Source organism: Dermacentor silvarum, chromosome 7, assembly GCF_013339745.2.
Source record: "Dermacentor silvarum isolate Dsil-2018 chromosome 7, BIME_Dsil_1.4, whole genome shotgun sequence".
NCBI classification, from domain to species: domain Eukaryota; kingdom Metazoa; phylum Arthropoda; class Arachnida; order Ixodida; family Ixodidae; genus Dermacentor; species Dermacentor silvarum.
This window is the reverse complement of record NC_051160.1, coordinates 11,365,677-11,387,125: the sequence shown is the minus strand read 5'-3', so window position 1 is coordinate 11,387,125 and position 21,449 is coordinate 11,365,677. Positions and strand designations below refer to the sequence as shown.

Genomic DNA, 21,449 nt, shown 5'->3' with positions numbered 1-21,449 from the left:
TCGTGCGCACTGGCGCGGGCTGTCGTGACCCACTTTGTACAGCGGCACGGAGGCAAGTGTGCGGCCCCGCCAAATAGGATTATATACGCTGGTTAAGGTCCGGCTTCCGGTTCCGCGTTTGTATAGAGAACAAGAATCCGCGAAGCAGCAGCCGACCACACTTACGAGTTAATATGTCCTGAAGAATCACGAAGCCTAAAGGACCCATTCGCTTCTCCAAGTCGATTCGTTTCACTGACTGGTATATGTTACGAACGTGAAAAAGGAAGTTATTTGAGCGAACCTTTCCTTGGGTGTATCACCTCCCGGAGTTTCGTGACCCGTGGCATGCTGCTGTTGCGTCGAATAGCTCACGCAGAGGAAATAAAGGAATTGCGCCTCTGCCTGTAGGATCTAACCTCGGTCTGCCATTAACCTTCTCTAACGATTATAGGTAACAATTACCACTAGCATACACTCCTCTAGTTTGCCTAGGCAAGTTATAGCTCTTTGAAACGACTGGAGCATGCGTCACTTCGCGTATAGCAGGTACGTACGTACGTGAGTACGCGCATGCCCGTCAGTTGCCATTAGGCTTAAGACGCAGGGATCAAACGGGAGAACAATAGCCAGCATCGCCACTGTCTTTCGCGTCGTTTTTTCTCTTCGCATACGCCTCTCATCACAATGCATCACAAACACGGCCTTCGTCATCGTGACGTCACTGCGTCGACGCCTCACACACTAGTGTGCATGCATTCGCACGAACGGCTGGCTGTTTGCATTTTGGCATCGCGTGTGAATGGCGTTGTGCTTAAAGATTAAAATTTCGGAAGGGTGGCTTGCTGGGCGAGTTGGTAATGCATCCTTGACTTAGGCTTGCTCCCTTGCTTGAACATGGGTGCTCTCGAGAATCAGACAAGCACGAGGAATAGAAGAAGCATATTTTATAAGCAAATCGGGTGAAACGTTCGTCGCGAGGCCATCCATTATGCTGCCTGACGCTGAGTAAGATTACCTGAACGCCCACCACTAAATGACGTAGGGACTAAACAGTTTCTTTTTAAACTTTTTTGGGAACCACGTGTGTTTTTCAGCGCGTCTAGGTATTTGTCTGCTTTCCAATAAATCCTAAGTTGATAGTCTCCGCTGTGTATGTGGTTTTCTTTCCCTGCGCCCATGTTAGTTCGCGCTGCCTAAGTCGAAGTAAAATTAAATTGTGCGGGTTTTACGAGCCAAAACCACAAGCTGATTATGATGCATGCCTGTAGTGGGGAAGCAGGATTAAGTTCGCCGACCTGTGGTTATTTAACATGCACCCGATACATGGTACACGGGCGTATATTTGCATTTCGCCCCCTACGAAATTCGGCATTCGGCGGCCTGGATTTGATCCCGTGACCCTGCATAAACATGAACACTGCATTATATTACGCGTTGCATGTAGGGTGACAATAAAGGCACCTTGCGCATTCAGTTTTATGACATTTATTTAGCCGCTAAAGCTTCGCTTCGCATCCATTCCAACATGTGCGTGGATCAATAGATCCGTGCACGCCAAGCGAGTAGCGGTCTCTTCGTGTATTTTGCCGCAAAGAGCGGTTTTCTGTGATGGACGGTTGGCACGTAGAAGCACCATCCTGGATTTTCTTGTCATCTCGCGGTTTTCGAAGCACCACTTCACGGGTGTTTGCGTCGTCTGTGACAACATAACGGTCTATATGGTTCAAATTATAGGGTCCACTTTCTCGAGAACTCTCGGCATGATTCTGACGAAGCAGGTTCTACTGCGGCACCGCACTCATCCGACTTAATATCCGGGATGAACACCTTACGTAATTTATTCTGAGCTTATTTTGAAAAGAATTGGAGGCAGCGTGCAATATAATGTGTGGTCTCCATCTACCGGGAGTAACCAAGACCACCGCGTGGGTCCGACGATGCGAGCCCCTCCGTGGGGGGGGGGGGGCGGTATCAGCTCAGCCTCGTGTGTTGCGTGTGCACGAAGCGGACGCTCGTTCGTTCTCCACTGGGAGCGAGACAGAGCACCGCAGGCCCAGAGTAAAAGGAAGGCGTTTTTATTCGACGACCACCTTAGCGTTGACTACAACTGTCACACCCTATCGGCGCGGGGCTCAGTCGCCGAGGCTCCCTCAAATCAAGGGTGGCACTCAGTATCAGAAAACGCTGCAGTAACACGCCGCTATACGGGAGGATGGCTCCCAACGACCGTGCTACCAGGGCAACATTCCTTCAGCTCGGTATAGCCTCCGAGGGCGACCCGGCGCAGTACGACCGCGCACGGTATCGCGGATCGAAGCGCCGGATTAATGGCATGTAGGCGGCGATGACGGTTGTCTGGGTGAAGCGTCTAACTCGCCTTTCGCGACGCGCATGATATGGTGCGACAGAGCGTTGGCTTCTGCCCTCGCAAATGGGACTGAAACGTTATCTGCATTGCGGAGAGCCAACTTCGCCTCTGCGTCGGCCGAGCTCATTTCCATCAACTCGGCAGTGACCGGGAACCCATCGAAACTTTATGCGGTGCCCATTTCGCAAGCCGGACTCGTAAAGCCGGGCGACAGGCACGCACAGCCGATCACCAATAGCGTTTGTTTGCAGTGCGAGCACCATTTATGATCAAATTATTGATTTGGTGAGTTCGCGACTACGTCCAAACGTAGCACAGTTGCGCACTCAAGGACGCGATAAACTTCGTTGTCTGTCGTTCCGTCTCTCCGTTATTATGTGCGTTATATATTTCTATAGTTGGCTATGAACTGGAGAAGTAACTTGAACTGAACTTGTCCGTTTGGAACAGGATGCCATTGAGCCTAGATTTCGTAGCGGATATCCAGATCGATTCGGAGGCTAGGCGTGTTTGTGCCGCAGCGCCAGAGTAGGATGACGCTCGGACAGTCACCCAAAACTCCCCAGCGTTCAGCTGTATAATGCGTCATCGGGACAGGTGCAGTGAGCGGGGGAAAGGAAGCGCGGCTGGGGACCTAGATTTAACTTTACGGAAAATAGCAGTGGTGGAGTAGAAAATGGACTGGGGAAGAAGATGCGGTCACTGACCAAGTCAAAGTAATACACAGAGACGTTTCGGGACCCGTACGGGTTCCTTGTTCACACTAAGCAGGCAAGAGCCGTAAGTCGCTTTTTATACTAAAATGTGACGTAATGAGCGGGTGTAGCTGTACATTGCCGACCAACTGAAGCAGTTTTTTTTTCCTTTCTTTTTAAAGACTGGGGATTTCAAAAGATCGGGAGAGGGGTTGAACTGTGTATAAGCGAAGTTATATATTAGCACAGCTGGTGCGTATATGGATACGGCGGATTGAAACACAGCTTGTATATATACAGATGACTACGCTCGCCAAGCCATTTCACTCAGAGAAGCGTAGGGCAAATGTACGCAGGCAATATGTGTTGACGAACTATACTAGACGTTACGTTCAGCTCTGCGTTGTGTATTTTATGAGATCGTCTCCCAGTCCACCGGCGTTTACAGGATGCCAGAAGCATTTTCATTTTCGATACATGTTATACTTTATCATTTGTTACCGTTCAGTTCTTTCTATTGCCCTCCCACATTTCGCGCCATTTGCTTCTTCTACCCTCTCTCCATTGTGGGTTTTAGAAGAAGGGAAATGCGGCGATTTTTCTCTTGAAATGAGACTTTCCCGCCTTGGCATGTCTTGCGGCATCCGCTTGTGCCACGGCATCAGACAAGGCGCCGAACCAGCGCATACGAACGTCGAAGCGGTCAAGTGACACGCGCCTAAGGAAATTCCCAAAGACGGCACCTACCTCCCCATCTGAAGCGCCTTTAACGCAATCTCTGCAACCTTTGCGAAGTTTGACCTTTCTCTTTTCTTGAATTTACGTTCTTATCTCATATGAATTGAGCTGCACACGCAGTTATTTTTTTTTTTTTTGTCTTTTTACAACTACGAAGAACCTAAAACCGGCCGTTTTCAGTCAAATTAGTGGCCTAACATGCCCGCAATGAGTGAAACAATGCAGCAAGTATTCAAGTGATGTCATAGACGCCATATCACTGTCGTGCTCGCAGATTCCACAGCGCTGCGGTAGATGAGCATATTAACATAAAGCGCAGCCTTTCACCGTGTTGACTGCACCGAATTATGCCACCATCGATGACGTCTGTGCTTGTACACGTACTACGCACACGCATACAGAGTACGAATGCATGTACTCTGTTCGTATACATGCACTACCCGCGGAAGACATTGAACCAATGGTAAATGACTTAGATACGAACATCAAGTAGGAAGGAAAAGACTGACGCTTAGGGCGTGACAGACGTATTTCCAACAGGTACGGGAGTGTGGTTTCGTCCTGCACTGAGACATAGCAGGGTTGCTGTAGCGATTGCGAAAAAAATAAATACCGTCATCTCCTTCTCCTTTTTTGTTAAAGGTCGGGGAGCCACGACTGGTGGACGTGGTGGCTGGCCGCCTCCATGACGTCACCCTGTACCAGCTGCTCGGCTGGGCCACCTCTCTCGTGGTTGCCGTGCTCACCATGGTGTGTCTGGTGTGCAAGGTGTACAGCCGGCTCACGGTGGGCACATGCACCTCCAACAAGGACATGACCGGCCGCACGGTGCTCATCACCGGCGCCAATGCTGGTACGTCTTTACACCATGGAGCTGGTGCCGCTGGCTCACTGCGGTGGCGGTGGTTGTAGGAGCAGTAGTGGTGCCACAGGCGAGGCTATCCTCACATTCTAGGCTAACGGTTGCTCCGCCTTAGCGCCTGTTTCCGAGTTACGAAGCTGCGTCCTCACAGCTCCATCGATCCAGTAAAACTAGAAGGCCCTCTTGCCGTGCATTGCTGATATTGACACGTATACATGTTTATCTTTCACCGGTGGCCGCTTTCCACCGGCTAACAAATGTTAAACGTTATCGCTCGGCGCAGGACGCGCCTGTATCGGAAGTTTCTAGAACGTTATCGATGCTTCTTTTCGTTGCCTGTTTTCACCGACGCTTATGTTATCTGATTGTATAAGCGACGCGACTTGTCTAGAACTTTCTGGAAGACACGCGCGTACCAGGGATTATTCTGGAACCTTCGATGACTCAGGTATAAAAGCCGACGCGTCGCGACGCTGATCAGATCTTCGACGACCGCCGACTGCGTTCGCCGCTTTCGTTGTGCTTCGAGTGTAGCTTGCTTTTGTGGGCACAGGTTCGCCCAATAAACAACCAGTTTCGTCATACACAGTTTTACGACTGTTTACTTCAGCGTCACTACTACGTGACAATATTGCAACTGTTATCCCGTATTCGAAGAAACAGATATATTCTTTAATCACAGAGATCAGCTCGCCCCTGAGATTGTCGAATCGTTTCGCATAAGGAAGCGAGGCAATACATCTGTCGGTCAAGACACCGTATACGCTACACGATAAAGAATTCGCTTACTTGGAATCTTAAAGAGGAGAAGTTCTTAACTGGATAACTTTGCTGCGTGTCACAATTTGTGTCACAGCTTTCTTTTATGCGCCTTCTATCTCTAGCTTTTTTTTAAATTTTTGTTAAGATTCTCATTACCAATTGGGCCACAATATGGCGCTATCGGCGTTGATACTACCGTACACATCTACGGTATATTCCGGCAGTTTTCAAACGGTAGTACGTTTGCGGACAAGCTAAAGCTGCCGACGCGTAAACAAGGCGTTTCGCCAAAACGCGCCAAAGTGGTTCCGTTATGGCGGGGTCCACCCTGACGTCAATTGCGGCGTGTATATATACGACGCAGGCATCGGCAAGGAGACGGCCAAGGAGATGGCGCGGCGCAACGCACGGGTCATCTTGGCCTGCCGGAACCCGGAAAAGGCCGCGGCGGCCGCCAAGGAGATCCTGGAGGAGACCGGCCGTCACGTGGTGGTGCGCAAGCTGGACCTGTGCTCCTTCAAGTCGATACGCGAGTTCGCCGACGACATCGTCAACACCGAGGAACGCCTCGACGTGCTCATCAACAACGCCGGAATCGTCCGTGAGCGCGGCGCGTTCATTCGCTCTTTATTCACTTTGAATATTGGTCCCTTTTAGGTTTCGGATGCAAGTGGGAAACATTTGGCGAATATTTTCCACGCATTTACTTGGCACAGCTTTCCGTATATAATAATAATAATAATAATAATAATAATAATAATAATAATAATAATAATAATAATAATAATAATAATAATAATAATAGCCCTTTTTGTGAGTTCTTATAGGTATATACATGCATTTCTTGTGAGGTCTGCCGAAGCCTTCCAAGGGCTTGTGTGGCAGAGACCTGACAGTCGCGGCAAAATCACGTTAATAGGTTCTCGAGCATAACTAATGCTCCAAAATATAAAGCAAAGCTCTTCACCATTTTCAACAACACGTGCAAAACAAATTATCAAGAAACACACAAGACAGGGTGAAAAAGGTGCTACATGTCATCGTCAAACAAAACGCATCACACTATTACATGAATATACACTGCATTAGCACATGTTCTAAAGGAAAACCGTGAAATAGATATAGGTATAATGTCTAAACCAATCGCAATGCTTACACTGACACAAATAAAAGTTAGCTTAATACGAGTAATATTTTTTTATATCCCCCTTTTTTGAGGCGTTCTTTAAAAAAGCCGGATAAACTTCGTTGCTCCAGTACTGAAGTTCATTAAACAAATTCGCAATATAATTCTGTCTTTTCCCTTTGCCATAATTAGTTCTTGTTCGAGGAACAACACATCTGGAGGGATTGCGTACATTCATGTGTTTTATAGCAGGCACGCGAAAATTTTCGTTCCAGAAATATCGTGGCACAACAACAGAAAGAAACACTGAATCAAAGTTTCGGCATTTCCAGAGACCTAAACAGGTTATCCGTATCAATGTTTGTGTTGTAGGCTACACTTTTTAGAATATTTTATAATAACCTGTTTACCTTGGCTTTCCAAGAGCTGCTGCAATTAAAGAAACAGCAGATACCATATCTCATATGCGAATAAGCTAGCGCAATGAACGATCACTTTCTTTATTTTAATGGGAGCATAGCTTCGGACACGGTAAAATAAGCACGCAGCTGGTCGAAGTTTTGCACAAATGGAAGCCATATGAACGTTCCATAATAAAGCATTCTCAAAGTGAACTCCTATATATTTAACACTGCCCACATATTCAATCGGTGTACAGTCACAATTCAAACAATCGGAGCCATGAAAAAGGACAGGCAAAGTGGCATCAATAACTTTTAAAGTATTTCTAAAACAGACTAATTGCGTTTTTCGCGCATTAACTCTTATTTAGAAGAACTTTCTATGGGCCTAGTTGGTGCATACTTGATAAACTTTTTAAAGTGCAAACAAGAGACAAAGCACAAAAGGAAGGTCAGACACAGGACAGGCGCTACTTTCAACTGTTTATTCCACAACGTCGTCGTGAAATATATATGGAAAAAGGCACATGCGCAGAAACGTTAATGAAAAGGAGAAAGAAACACCACGAGAAGGACAATGTATAAGAAATGCCTGACTAATTTACATGCGCGTCGAGGTATCCAAACTCTTTTGCGTAGAGACTTAAAGAAGGTTCACTGATGCAACCTTCTCCCGTCTTTCTTATGCGATATGCTTCCAGTATCAAGCGGGCCTGCTAATTATGGCTCCTACCAAGAAGCGGGCCTGCTCATTGAGGCCCGCTTGGTATACTGGAAGCATATCACATTAAAAACAGGGGGGTAGGTTGCATCAGTGATCCTTCTTTAAGTCTTTACGCAAATACGCAAAAGAGTTTGGATACCTCGACGCGCATGTAAATTAGTCAGGCATTTCTTATACATTGTGCTTATCATGTTTTTTTTCTATTTTTTTTTTTCTCATTTTCATTAAGGTTTCTGCGCATGTGCCTTTTTCATATATATTTGATGACGAAGTTGTGGAATAAACTGTTGAAAGTAGCGCCTGTCCTGTGTCTGACCTTCATTTTGTGCCTTGTCTCTTGTTTGCGCTTTAAAACGTTTATCAAATATCTCTTATTCGATTACTTTTACGCCAGTTTGTGACATTAACTGCGTCAATTTGAAGCAGAGCAACAGCCCTTACATATTCCATGTGTCTTGAAACAAGGAACGTGTCGTCCGCAAATTGAAAAATAGTGCTTGTGCCAATTATCTCTCCCAACTCGCACACGTATAAGTTAAATAAAAGTGGTGACAGCACAGAACCCTGTGGCACTCCTGCTGTGAGGTACCGCAGTGGCGCTGTGAACATCATTCAAACAAACAATTTGAAAGCGATTCAAAGGATAACTATTAAAAAATCTAGAAAATGTCCCCGAAAGCCATAGTTGTAAAGTTTACTGCATATAATACGGTGGTTAACTGAGTCGAATGCTTTTGACATATCCAAGAAGTGTCCACAAGCCACCTGGTTTCGTTCAAATGTTTCGTGTCTAGCCGGAGCCCAGCCTAACATCTTGCGCCGCATTCATGAGTGAACACGCCATCCTTTTCAAGATTAAGCTTCAGCCCTTGAAAAAGCGATGTTCCAATCCTGGGTTTGACAACGACTGTTTAGTAGTACTGGCTGCACGCGACTTTGTCGAGTGAAATTACCATCGAGATATTGGTCTTTTAATGACGATTTCTGCAGCTCAACAGATTCCGGTTAGCGTCAAGGTGTCCAGAGTTGCCAGTACGGGGTGATTGTGGACAAGAAGCCGTCGAGAGGTGCCCTAATTATGAATTGGGACGGGGGGGAGGGGGGTATTAATAAAGTCCCCAAAGTGGCCTATGAGGCATGTCGTAATGGAAGAGTTCGGAATTAATTCTGACCACTTGGAGTTCTCTGAAATGCATCTAAGACACGGTGAACAAGTGTTCATGCATTCCGCCTCCATCGCTATACTACCCCCCCCCCCCCCCCCCTCTTCTTGCTCATTAGCGCAATACAATACCGACCGAGACACCATGGCCGGTGGACGAACGCGTAATCCTTGGGATGCTGAAGTCCCTCTGCTTTGGCCACACGTTGGTCTTCCAATACATAAGACTACGATAAGACTTGGCGGACGTAATCTGCTCGACCAATTAACGCGCTGGGTAATTAGGCGAAGATTATCTGACGTATAGCGAACGCAAGCATTCACTTAATCAAGCGCGACCGTCGCGATTGAGAATGCTCCCCACGTCGCGCTCTCGGCAGCATGAACGCCGCACGTGTATGGGGGAACCAGAATTAAGCCTGTAGCTCTGAATGAATACGTTCGGTGCACTAGCAGATAAATCGGTCGCCAGGGGACATTGAATTCAAGTCGCAGGACTAAGGGGCATAATTAATGGCATAGCCACTGAGCCGGTGCAGGGGATCTCAATGAGTTTATAAGCAATTAACTCCACTTTGATTGCCGCCACTCCCCTTTCAGCATTTCCGCACCGAGTGGAAACGGTTGACGGATTCGAGCAGACGCTGCAGACCAACCATCTGGGGCCTTTCCTACTTACGAATCTACTTCTCGGTGAGTAATGTTCAATTGACTGATTCATTGATTAGTTCTAATGTACCAAAAGCACAGCGGAGCCATGAGAGACGCCCTAATAGCGAGCTCCGGATTTATTTTGAACACCAGTGGTTCTCCGATGTCCATCAAAAGCTCTGTACACTATCGTTTTGGCATTCCATTACCATTGGCTCGTGCTCCGATGAAGGACTTTATGAAACACGTTAACAGCTCTCCAACGATGACGATACACGGCGTATGAAGTGTGTAGAATTGGAGGAGAATGCCAGTGGTTCTTGCTACTGACGGTGACGGATTACATGTGTTGAAAGGCTCACATTTGCGGTGATTATTCTAGGGTAAATCGCTCAAGACCACTGAACTCCTAAAGCCCGGATCTTGATTCTATAAAATTCGTCATCAACGGCTTTCAAGGCCGGCTGTTAAACGTCTGCCGTGGTCACATAGCAGCCCGTGACATAATATTGCGTAAATGTGAGCAGAAGTATAAATGTATAATACATGACCATTCGGGTTAAACCTCTGACTCGGTCTAACTCGAATTTCACAAACAGGTGATATTTCGTGGGGGAAGGATTTTAATATTATGTTTGAGGGGCGAGGCTTGCCAATTTTGCTCAGAATAAATTATAAGTCCACGTCGCATACGGCGATGCCAGACAAGAAGTGAAGAATCTGTGGTCGTCTGTCAATGTTAAAGCTAAATTAAGGGCTACGGGCATGGCCTCCGAGATCGGTCGACGGGCACGCTGCCCAACTTCAGAGGCCATGCTACCGGCGAGCCATGAGGCCATGCCTACCATTTTTCGCCGTTGCCTTAAGAGACGGTGAACCGGTTTCGTTCTCTTAATGTCTACACTTTCCATTCGGCGTCGCCGTAGAATACGCGGGCTCTTTATTCGTCATGGACGAAACATGTAACTAATGCACCCTAAAGACATCTTGAAATGCATCCACCACACAATTTCCCACGACTCTGTGCTAAATCTTAGCAGCAATGAGCCAGCGCGTTTCGCACAAATGTTCTTGTTTACCGGACGGTCTTACTTGCGCGACATTGGGTACATCCAGAAAGCGGAAGGTCCTGCAAGTTATCAAGGACAATATTCCTGCCTCTGTCCGCCAAGCTGGGGACAAACACATACGTGAGGGTGGCAGAAGCGAAGAAGTGCGTTATGCCAGAGATGCGTCATCGAGGTCGCGTACCTGACGATGCCGCAAACGCTTTTTTTTTCCTTGCAGGCAAGCTGAAGGCTAGCGCACCGAGCCGCATCATCACACTGTCGTCTCTGCTGCACCACTTCGGCCGCATCGATCCCGGCCGCCTGGACTACGCCGAGTACCGGATGCCCATGCAGGTGTACAGCGACACCAAGCTGGCTAACGTGCTCTTCACGAAGGAGTTGGCGCGGAGGCTTCTGGGAACGGGTAGGACTATGCGCGTCTCTCCCCCTACTACAAACTACAGAGCAAATATTTTTGCACATTTACGGGTGCTTTTTTTTGGTCACATGACACCCAACTCTGAAAGGGTAAGTTCGAGTAGTTGATGGGGATGAATGAAGTTTCCTTTTTTGGGGAACATTTTGAGGCCAATAAACAACGATAGCTACGACAGAGCACATGATGACTGCATGCATGAAATAAGTTTAGTAGCTACCGCTGTCCAACTCTCGTGTCAGATGTTTCGGTGCGAACCAGGTGGTCAGAGTTTGTACGCAGGTTTCTATTACGGCTACTCTCAGTGGCGCATGTGCAGTTGGAGCTCGCTGTCGTGTGCCATAGAAATACTTTATAACCTTAAGAGCAAAGATGTTAGTCATATGGGACAAGCCAGCAGCCATATAAGTGCGAAAATTTTTTATGTATTCCCGCTTGGTTTTGGCAGGGGAATGCGAGCAAACAGAAATAGAGACAAGCGAAACAGAGAGGAAGGCATACAACTGAAGGCAGGGTTCTAACAGTTGTAGAGCTGATAGTAAAGTCGAGTGCCATACCTTCATCCTTGTGACTTCATCCTTCATCCTTGTACCTTCATCCTTGTGCCTCTCTTTTTCTGCATGCTGACACTTTTTTCTCAATTTCCATTTCACTTTCCTGATGAAACTTCTTTGGAACCACAGCCGAAGGCTATAGTGAATCAGTGAATTGCCTGCCAATAATTCACTTACAATGTTTCCTGGGGTACCTGTATAAGCTTGGTATTTCGGTGTGCTGTGTATTGGGGCTCCCTCTTGTTCATGTAAAACGCTATAACACGATTTTGTTAAGTACTAATGTCCGATGTCATGCTTATAGTACTGCATACGATGATGCATCTTTCAGCCATAATTTCGCCTTGTTTTTCGGATGACACATTTTCTGTTTTGCCGCATTGAATTGATTTCAATGTAATGAGGAGGGAGGAGGATAATGAGATCTGGCGCTTGCCAGGTATGTTATTTTTTTATTGCGATACCAGTTATATGGACACCTCAGTCGCATTTCTGCCGTCGCCGTGAGGTATCCGTATAAAGTACAACGGCGATAAAATCTTCGCCACGCGCCGTATGCTGTATGTGTGAGTGAAACCGTGCGAGGGTGAGCCGGCCATCGCGGCTCATTGTTGCGCACACAAGGAGGGAAGCGGGAAGTAAGCGCGCCGTCTTGCGTCGTGTGCCACGCTCCAGTGGGAGGGTAGGGAGGGGGGGATGGCGTTCTACTTTGAGCCCGCCCTGGCCGCTGTATCTTGAAAGCCATGTGCGTCGAGGACACAGTCCGCCGTGCGCTGTGTTTTCGCGGCTTAGTTCGCGTTGATGTGAGATGCAACACGAAGGTCAATTTGCTCGCTGCTGCTGCAGCCACGCTTCCTCACTCCAGCGTTTTGACAGCGAGTTGCCGCGGTCATCGAGTATGGTGTGTTCATGTTTGCTTGTGCGTGCGTGGCACCATGCTTGTTAGTTTAGTTAGTGTGCCTATGTTTACAAGTTTATACGGCCAATAAAACTAATATCCTTACTTCGTATAGCTGTTCACTAATTTGCCATCGCGATCATGCTTCGCCTTTCGGGCGAAACTGCGACTTTTTTATTAGTATTTATTTATTCTACACTACAGCCCGACACAGGGATATAGCAGGAGGAAGTGATGCGCGGTAAAATTCATGCATTCTGCACAAAGTGTCTTCAGTGGCTGCTAAGACCTAACCGAGTGAGGATGCGCGAACACTCTTAGGCAAGGAATTCGCAGCTTTCAGTCACACGGGAAAACAAAACTGCATGACTGGATGAGGAACAAAAAAGTGGCATAACAATCATGTGGTGATATATTTTCAAGTTATTTAACGTATATAGAGTAAATTTGACCTTACCCACTGAGACTCACTGTTCTGAATTGAAACAAAAACCACACAACTCACAATGATGCTTGCAAATCTTGATTGTCCTCTCGCCAGCGTCCTGGAAGATTGTTTGTTTTTTGTTTCTTGTTTAAATATTCTAGGTGTGACGGCCAACGTTCTCCACCCTGGTGCGGTGCAAACGGACATCAACAGCACCTACGTCGGCTTTATGAACATCGTGATGAACGCCCTGTTCTACTTCTTTGGCAAGGTGCGGCCGGCTGTTCCACAACTTTTCTATAATTTATCTTTTTTGTCTACCGCATAGGAAGCGAAGATTGAAACAAACCTGACTCACTTCTTTGAGGGTTCTTGCCATCGATGAATACATTGAAATGCGAGTGGTTGGGAAAAAAAGTAGAATATTGCGGGGGAAAAATATGCTTTCTGTTTTTTTTTCTTGAGCAGCTGATAAATTCAGCAGAATCTCCAGCCCGTGAATTTTTCAATGCGAAATTTCAAGAAACGTTCGGGCAAAAAGGGAGTCCTTTAAGCGATTGCAGCGATACCGACACAGAATAGGTAGTGCGCTGGCTTTTTGTTTTACACGTTTCTGTTTCGAAACAATTACACTATGTTTGTAGAAAATTTATGTTTTTATTTCATGTTGACTGTGGCTGGTCCGCTTAAGCTTGCATTTCTAGTCTAGCGAATAAGATATATAGACAGTCTGTTCATATTTTCCACCTGCGTAGCTTACAGAATCGCCCTGCTACAAATATATGTGGCAGAGTGTGTGAAACTTACTTTATTTTCCATTTTTCATAAAAAAACTGTAAACTTTTTTTTCAGTCATTCAACATTTCCTATACTTCAACATTTCCAGGAATACTGCGTCCGTAAATTAAAGTAACTTTAAAGAGTAGCATGACAGAAATTCAGATTTGTAACGTATTATTTCAATAAGTACTGTATTCGGCTATTTGCATTTGCTCGACAAGACGAGGGTTGATCGGGAGCAGATTAAGCAAAGGCAGAGCTTTGCTTGCTTGATTTACGCGCCAAGCCCCGGCGCTAGTATGTTGGTCTGACCGTCATGTATTCTGAAGTATTTACTCCTATTTCAAGCATTTCTACACAGAAAAATATCCTGGGCTTTTTTTAGATGGCACCTTTACTTTCTTCAGAATACAGAAAGGTCGTTGCTTTTACACAGATAAGCAGTTTACTAAGCAGGCTCTCCTAAATATCTATGATGATGGTGTGACAGCTAGTGCCGGAACTGCAAGGTGGCGTTGCCACCCATATTCTATTATTTTTTTTTTGTCCTTTCTTGCTTGTGGTGAGATTGACCATTTTTAGGTTCGAGAAGTGTAATTTACAAATACAAGTCTGTTTTCTAATTAACCGACAAATCGTAGGGTCCAAGCTTGAGATGGAAACTTTCTCATATCGACATCCCAACGCCCAACGTCCAACCAAAACAAGGCGTATCTTTAAATATTAATTTGCCGGTTGATAATCTTTTCCAGCCTGCACTTTTTATTATACGTCAATCAGGAGACAGGAAGGCAGGTCAAAATTAACAGCTGCATCTTCCTGATTCCTTACGTTTGAAAGTGTTGCAGATAACCTGGGCATGTTGTCAGTAGGAGAAGTCGTTGCGCATGTGGAGATATGACAGGTTTGTTTTGCATGACGATGGTATATATTGCAGAATGTGGAGAAAAGTGTCTCCTTCGAGGTGATCAAGTCAAGAAATGCCATGTGCTTACACGAAGCATCCTTGATTTCACTATGTATTGGTTCCGTACGGCTGTGACTAAACAAAATCCAACCCTTCGGCCCCCCTTGTTCTCGTTCATTACCGAGAAAGCTGCGTTCTGCGCTGCAAGTGTGATAATGTTGTGCATTCCCGAGGCACGAGCTTCCAAGAAGAAAGTAGCGGTATATTATAGATAGTTTTCGTCTAACGTTAGCGTAATAGCGGGATTAAGGGAAATAGCGTTACCGTTCTGCAAACGAACTTTGCAGAAATCGAGTTTTAGTATAGCGTGATAGCGTAATTTACGTGCGGGATGCTATTCCATTACGCTTTGAATTTGCATACATAGTGCACCTAACTGATTCTATGTATTCGCCAAGCTTTGTGTGCGCGTCGGAAAAGTACGAGGCAGCGCGATGAAAGCCGGGAACGTGTTGTGTTTGTACTTCCATGTCTGCCGATCCGCGGCGAAATCTGTGCAAACAGTACAAGCTGCCGACCATAGCCTCCGAGACCACCCGTTCTCAGAGGCCATATGCCATCGCACTTATCCTCCGACTTCTTCGATAGGTGGCGCTCCCATCTCGGAAATTTTTCTCGTTAGGCCTCGACGCGTTCGAAACGAGAAGCGATCTCGAAAACTCCACAAGGTTATCCATAATACTCTGTCGTCGAAGCGACCTGAGATTAAGCGAAAGTCGTTTACACAGTCATTTGGTACGAACGAAGCGAATTCCACAAAGCAACGCCAAATCCAGTTGGAAGCGACTGGCTGGAACCGCCGCCATGTTTTACGTAAACCACGCAAAGATGGTAACGTTAAACCTGCGAAATAGCGAGCGTACGCTAAACGCTATGGGTCGTCCAGCGCGTTCAGCGCATACGCATTTCGATCCCGCTGTTCTGCTAAGCCCGCTATTACGCTAAACATGCTAAACTGCTAAGCTAAAACTGCCTATAATACTTAGTCAGAAGCTTTTATTTTTTTGTCAATTATCTCTCAAAGTGGCATGCTCAAATCTGCTCCAAACGCACCTTCGCTGCTTCGCCTGATCGTTATATAGCGCTCCATGCCGTGCAGCGAAAGTCACTTAAGAGATCAAAAGTGAGATCCAGCTACTGCAGCGCAGTGTCTACGTTGTTAGACACGCTTTTCTAATGTAGTATGAGCTTTTCTTACACGACCTTTGAAGCGCTGCCTGAGCACGCGAAAGAGAACCATTCGAAGATGCCATCACTTGTTTTCGCACAGCATGTGGTAAGTGTATCACATTTAAGAAACGGTGGGTATTCCGATAAACAGCTCCAGGTTTTGCAGATTAAATGACTCCAGATTTATTGACGCCGACAAATATAAATTTTCACGTGAAAAATCGCACAGACATGTCATTATTTACGGTCAATGAAGGAAAATGTATCTACGTGGAAAATTTATTTATTTATTTATTTATTTATTTATTTATTTATTTATTTATTTATTTATTTATTTATTTATTTATTTATTTATTTATTTATTTATTTATTTATTTATTCATTGAGTAATTGATTCTGTTATTGAAAACACTGGCAAAAATACAGTATGTGGCTGGCTTCCCCACAGCGTTAAGTTCTATGAATGAAAGTTTGGAAACAGGGGAAAACAGTCCTCAAAATTTTATAACATTTTGCTGCCGCTGGCGGGGCAACTGAAAAAAAAAATCCAGAAGAGATAAATATACCCCTTTTTGCATAGTATCAGATAAGACTGAATAAAACAGTCTTCTGCGGCGTTCACAGACAACTACTTTCACGAAAGCAAGAAATGAGAGCATAATAACTTTCTTTTCTCGGCTTGGTTTTGCAGACGCCGAAGGAAGGGGCGCAGACGTCCGTATATCTCGCCGTATCTGACGAAGTCGCCAAGGTGACCGGCCAGTACTTCATGGACTGCCGACGGTCCCTGCCCAGCAGAAACGCCGAAGATCCGGCACTCGCCAGGAGACTCTGGGATGTCAGTGAAAAGCTGACCGGCCTCAGCATATGATGCCTGGGTGGCCAAAGTGATGATGGTGGGGTTTGAGGGTATGTTTTAGAGACCTGATGTTTCTACAAGCAGCAAGGCCACCCCGTAAGCTTCGAATAGTAGGCTATGATAGCCTTAAAGCATTCGGAGCAGCGGGGACAGAGCGTTGCGCTTTCATATAGCCGTAGAAAGTACGAAGCGCTTGGAAGCTGAGGGCAGTCTTTCACGATACACATTTGATGTAAAGAAAACGTCTTTAATATTGAACAGACTCACACAAGACGATAGTGACAAAGAAGGACTTATCCTGTAAGCTTAGTAACAGCAAACGCGTCTGCTCCAGTGGAATCTTGTTTTTTTTTTTTTTAATGGGGACACTGCGGACGTGAGTGGTTGACTCTTATAGCCTTAGAGCGCAAGTCAAGTCTCTTAGACAATTCGCATCATATTTTAACGCCTAACGCGAAACAAAGGATGTGTGTTTGTGCTTGTCCTTTCTCTCTTTGCACTCCTTCGCTCGACTGTTTCGCGGCTAGAATAAGACATAAATCAAAACCACCAACTCACCCAAACCTTAACATTAGTTTTATGCAATGATATGCGCAAGATTTTAGAGCAAATGAGCGAATAGCATTTATCGAACTAGTCACGGCAGCGATCATGTCACATCCTTGAACACTAGGAAGGTATCATTTTTTAGAAATACTGGTCACTTACTAGTATATTGAAAGACACGATTGTTAGAAGTCATGAAGCCCTAGGAAGAAGCGACGATTGTAAAGGTACTTTCTCCTTGGCACCGCCTAATGTCCACTCATGCTGGCTCCTTTATTGCAGGTATGCGAACCACGCATGCATAATTTATACTGGGACGACTGTGCGTGGGAAAGAAAACAGGGGCATCAAAGGTCACTATAACCAACAGCACAACAGAACGCAAAATCAGTGACTGAGTACGTGCTTCCGGAGTGTTGCGGCTTTGTAGTGATCTGCTCACTAGAAAAAAGAAATCATAACTACTTGTCGGCAACCCTGCGTAGGACGAAGATATAGCGATGTTGCGTTAAAAGCGCAACAGTCTGTGCTAAATTAATGTTTAGCAAGTACGGCTGATTGAACAAAGTCAAGATTTTTGAACTTTTAACTGTACAATTTTCATTCAAAAACATCGTCCTGCCTCTACATGTGGGCTACGGCGGAAGTGACAATGAAGAGCCTAGGCGGCATGACATCAATAGTCAACCTTCAAGTTCAGAGGGGAGCGCTGAAGAAACGAAGTGTTCAGGTGTTAAATCTTCAGCCACTGGACACGGGCACAGACGAGGTATCCTCTACCTGAAGCCAGAGGGAGCGTCGCAGTCGTGTTCAGTGCGCTGCGCACTCTAAAACGTGGTGTCTGTCCTCAAGTAGTTTTGAGAAAGATATATTAAACAGTACTACGACAACGCGCCCGGCGTCAGGTACAGGACACGTCGGCAGACATTCCATGGCATTTGCGTCTGCGGCCATCAACGACGTGGCCACTTTTGCTGCTGTGCACGTCTACCCAGCGCAGAGCTCCGAATCTCTAAATCTCAAGTGCGCATACCACTTTTTCTACAACAATGTCGCTATGACGTGTCACTTTGGTGCAGTGACAAATGATTGGCGGTGCGGGGCAGTCATGCCGTAGCGAGCATTCATCACTATAGCATTGAAGACCGTGCAGAGGACGCCATCGTGGTAAAAAAAAAAGCGCAGGGTAAAAAAATAATATAGTTCTTTCGGAACTTAATTAGAACACGTCCTTCGGTATTTTTTACCTTCGAACAAAGAAGGTGAAACGCGACATTCCATAATCTAGTGAAGGGAAGGACACATTAGTTATCGTACTCTTCACGAAAACTCTTAAGCAATTGTGAATTTCTTATCGTTTATATTGTCGCAGTAAAAATCTCCATTGATGAGAACAAGCAGGTAACAGTAAAGACACAACGGGGCCGTTCACGAGAGGTACTACTGGCCTGCCCGGAAAGGCGACGAAATTCAGTACTATGACATATGCTGCACTGTGGTGTTTAACTTCAATATACATTTCAATAGTCACCACGAATTGTTTTTATTTTCTGACGTAATATCTTCGTTAGGTGAAACTGTTTCGAGTGCATTGGCCTTGTTTGTTGTGACCCGCCCCTATACTATCGAAAAGCGCCTACGTCACAACCTATGATTTTTATGTTCCAGCGTCGCGCTTTCTAGGTGTGTCGTGTTGGGCACGCAGTTTTTCAGTGACGTAACAGCCTGACACCTCGTGCCGACCGCATGTTCTGCGAAGCTGCCTCAGCAACAAAGGTTAACCCTTGACTGCCTGTGTGGAGGGTGACCTCAACAGTTGTGCGTTCAACGTCGTGTAGGTGGGACCAACTGCAGATGCTTTGAACACAGCCATTTCTTTCATTATTCATTCGTCATAATTAATAAAGAAAACGTGTACATTAGGGGTACGTTCACTGCCTGCCTGGATGTTTCATTTTACGATGCCCTAACGCCCTTTAATAAACCCGTATTTTCTTATAGCGCTGCGTTAACAACGGTTACTCGCAGTCGAAATTAACACCTTCTGACCTGCTGTCGTGATTTCAGGAGATTCTGGTGGTAAGATCCTAAGCTGGTACGCTTACGAGAATGAGAGAGACGGAATTCCACAAAAAGACGGAGAGAGAGACGAAATTCTACAGTTCATATGGTAACCATAGATTGAAAATAAGATAGATTTAGCGTGCCCTGTATTCCGGTAAACACAAGCGGGCTGGACGTCTTATCGGATAAAGAAGGCACAGACGTGAACGGCCTGCATGGTGCAGCCACCTGGTGGCATCAAGCTCAACCAGACAAACGCAGAACTAGTATTGCAATAACTAAGTGTATTCTACTTCACTGCTGCTGTGAATTTCTGCCGAAAATTTACACCAGCAGCGAAGTGGAATACACTTGGGTACTGCAATATTAGTTCTGTGTTTGTCTGGTTCAGCTCGGCGTCACCAGGTGGCTGCACCGTGCAGGCCGTTTACATATCCACTCCGCTCATCCAGTAAAACGCCCAGTCCGCTTGCGTTTACACGACGCGCTAAAACTCTCTAAAGAAAGGCGTACCGTTAAAACACAGGATGACGACGATATGGATTAGAGAGAACACGTGCAGCTGATATCCTAGTTGACATAAAGTGGAAGAAATTTAATACAGGTGGTCTAGCTCTGTAATGAGTGAATCTTATAAGTGCCGTCTGTTAGAGTGACTCACTGGACGAAAAGAAAAGTAAAACACAGTCGAGGATGACAGAGTATTAAGAGTCCACGTAACGTGCCATACGCTACGTCTCGAGAGAAATACAACACTTACCGTGCAGTGCACTCGTAGTACGCGTGCAGAGCCTATGCAGGTTGCTTGTTCATCATGATGAGCGGATTGCAGTGCCCGCTCTTCACTGAGAGCGAGCACGATCATGCGTAAGTTATCCGCCTCATTCGCGTCGAGCCACTCCCAAATGACGGGGGAGTTTATCCCGAAGAAAGTTCCTGCTACGAAGCGTTTGACGGTCACACATGTCTTCACCAGTTGGATCGAAGTACTGGCCAACTTGTTCATGAATAGAGAGCTTTAGATTATGGTACGCAAGCCGCACCCAAGTGTTGGGGGTGCGGCTTGCGTTTATCTCTAAAATACTGGTCCCATGCTTTCTCGCCGCTATAGACGAAGAGCGGCCTACACATCGCATTCGGCATGTTATCTTCGCGTCGTAAATGGATGAGGGATTATTGCTACACGCGAGCAAATACGCTGATTTTCGACTGACTGATATTTTCAACACTATTTTCCTGAATATATTAAAGAGTTTCGCAGTATATTGTAGCAGACAGAAGCAATTGGTATAGTCGGTGCAGTAAATAGTTTTGTTTGTGTGCGTGCGTGCGTGCTTGCGTGTGTGTAGACGAGAGACATGTTTTTGCGCGAGTTGTGGACTTCCTGGTTTTAAAGACACTAGGCATTATTACGTTTAGTCGGGCCTGCCGTGATGGCTTAGTGGCTGTGGTGTTGCGCAGCTAACCTCGAGGTCACAGGATTAAATCCCGGACGTGGCGGCCGCATTTCGATGGGGCCGAAATGCAAAAACGCCATTGCGTCGTGCAATGGGTGCACGTTAAAGATCCCCAGGGGGTCAACATTTCCGGAATCCCCCACTACGGCGTGCCTCATAATCATATCGTGGTTTTAGCACGATAATCCCCCTCCTCTCCCCGCAAAAAAAGAGAGAAAACAAAATATTGTCGGTCTCACTTGAGAACCAACAAGTCCAGTACCAGAGAGGTGGGAAGTGTGTGTGTGTTTTGAGGAAGCAGCACACTTTAAAAAAATTATTTACACAAACATGAATGAGGAGGACATACACAGCTGCGCTGAACTGCCACCACAATCATGGATCACCACCTAGCCTGTCAATACCTATTATATGGGCTTTACACTGCGTTTTTTTTTTTTAACATTTCTTTTCGATTGTGTATTCTCTGTCTGTAGGACTAGCGCACGCCAAACACTGTAAAATGTTTTGTATGGGTGCGTATTTTCTTGATGGTAGTCACGTTATCCTGATTGCTGACTGAAACTGCATGCTTGATACGCGTCCTGCTGTACAAGGTTCGGTCTGGGGTCGGCCTGATTGTAACTCACGTCAGCTATACGTAGCCCTATACCGCACGTTTCATTACTGAATGCGCAGAACGTCGTGCCCGGAACTTTGTCTATATTTAACGACGTGGACCGTCGTCTAGCCAGCTCAACCGCATTTCATTAATCTTCACTTGTAAGTGAG

At 45.9% G+C, this 21,449-nt stretch overlaps 2 protein-coding genes across 2 annotated transcripts in view; one reads left to right on the top strand and one right to left on the bottom strand.

The window, feature by feature from the left end:
- The window catches only part of LOC119457557 (retinol dehydrogenase 13), a 143,153-nt gene extending 138,678 nt beyond the window's left edge, over nucleotides 1-4,475 (bottom strand). Inside the window, exon 1 of the mRNA XM_049670209.1 lies at nucleotides 4,397-4,475. The gene's annotated coding sequence lies outside the window, so the exon portion shown is untranslated. The remainder of the gene's footprint in view (nucleotides 1-4,396) is intronic.
- LOC119457558 (retinol dehydrogenase 11) overlaps nucleotides 1-19,097 on the top strand; it is a 31,010-nt gene extending 11,913 nt beyond the window's left edge. Inside the window, exons 2-7 of the mRNA XM_037719165.2 lie at nucleotides 4,426-4,636; nucleotides 5,772-6,008; nucleotides 9,421-9,513; nucleotides 10,759-10,944; nucleotides 12,997-13,106; nucleotides 16,444-19,097. Coding sequence (XP_037575093.1) covers nucleotides 4,426-4,636; nucleotides 5,772-6,008; nucleotides 9,421-9,513; nucleotides 10,759-10,944; nucleotides 12,997-13,106; nucleotides 16,444-16,623 — 1,017 coding nt within the window. The 3' untranslated portion in view covers nucleotides 16,624-19,097. The remainder of the gene's footprint in view (nucleotides 1-4,425; nucleotides 4,637-5,771; nucleotides 6,009-9,420; nucleotides 9,514-10,758; nucleotides 10,945-12,996; nucleotides 13,107-16,443) is intronic.
- The last annotated feature ends 2,352 nt before the right edge of the window (nucleotides 19,098-21,449 follow it).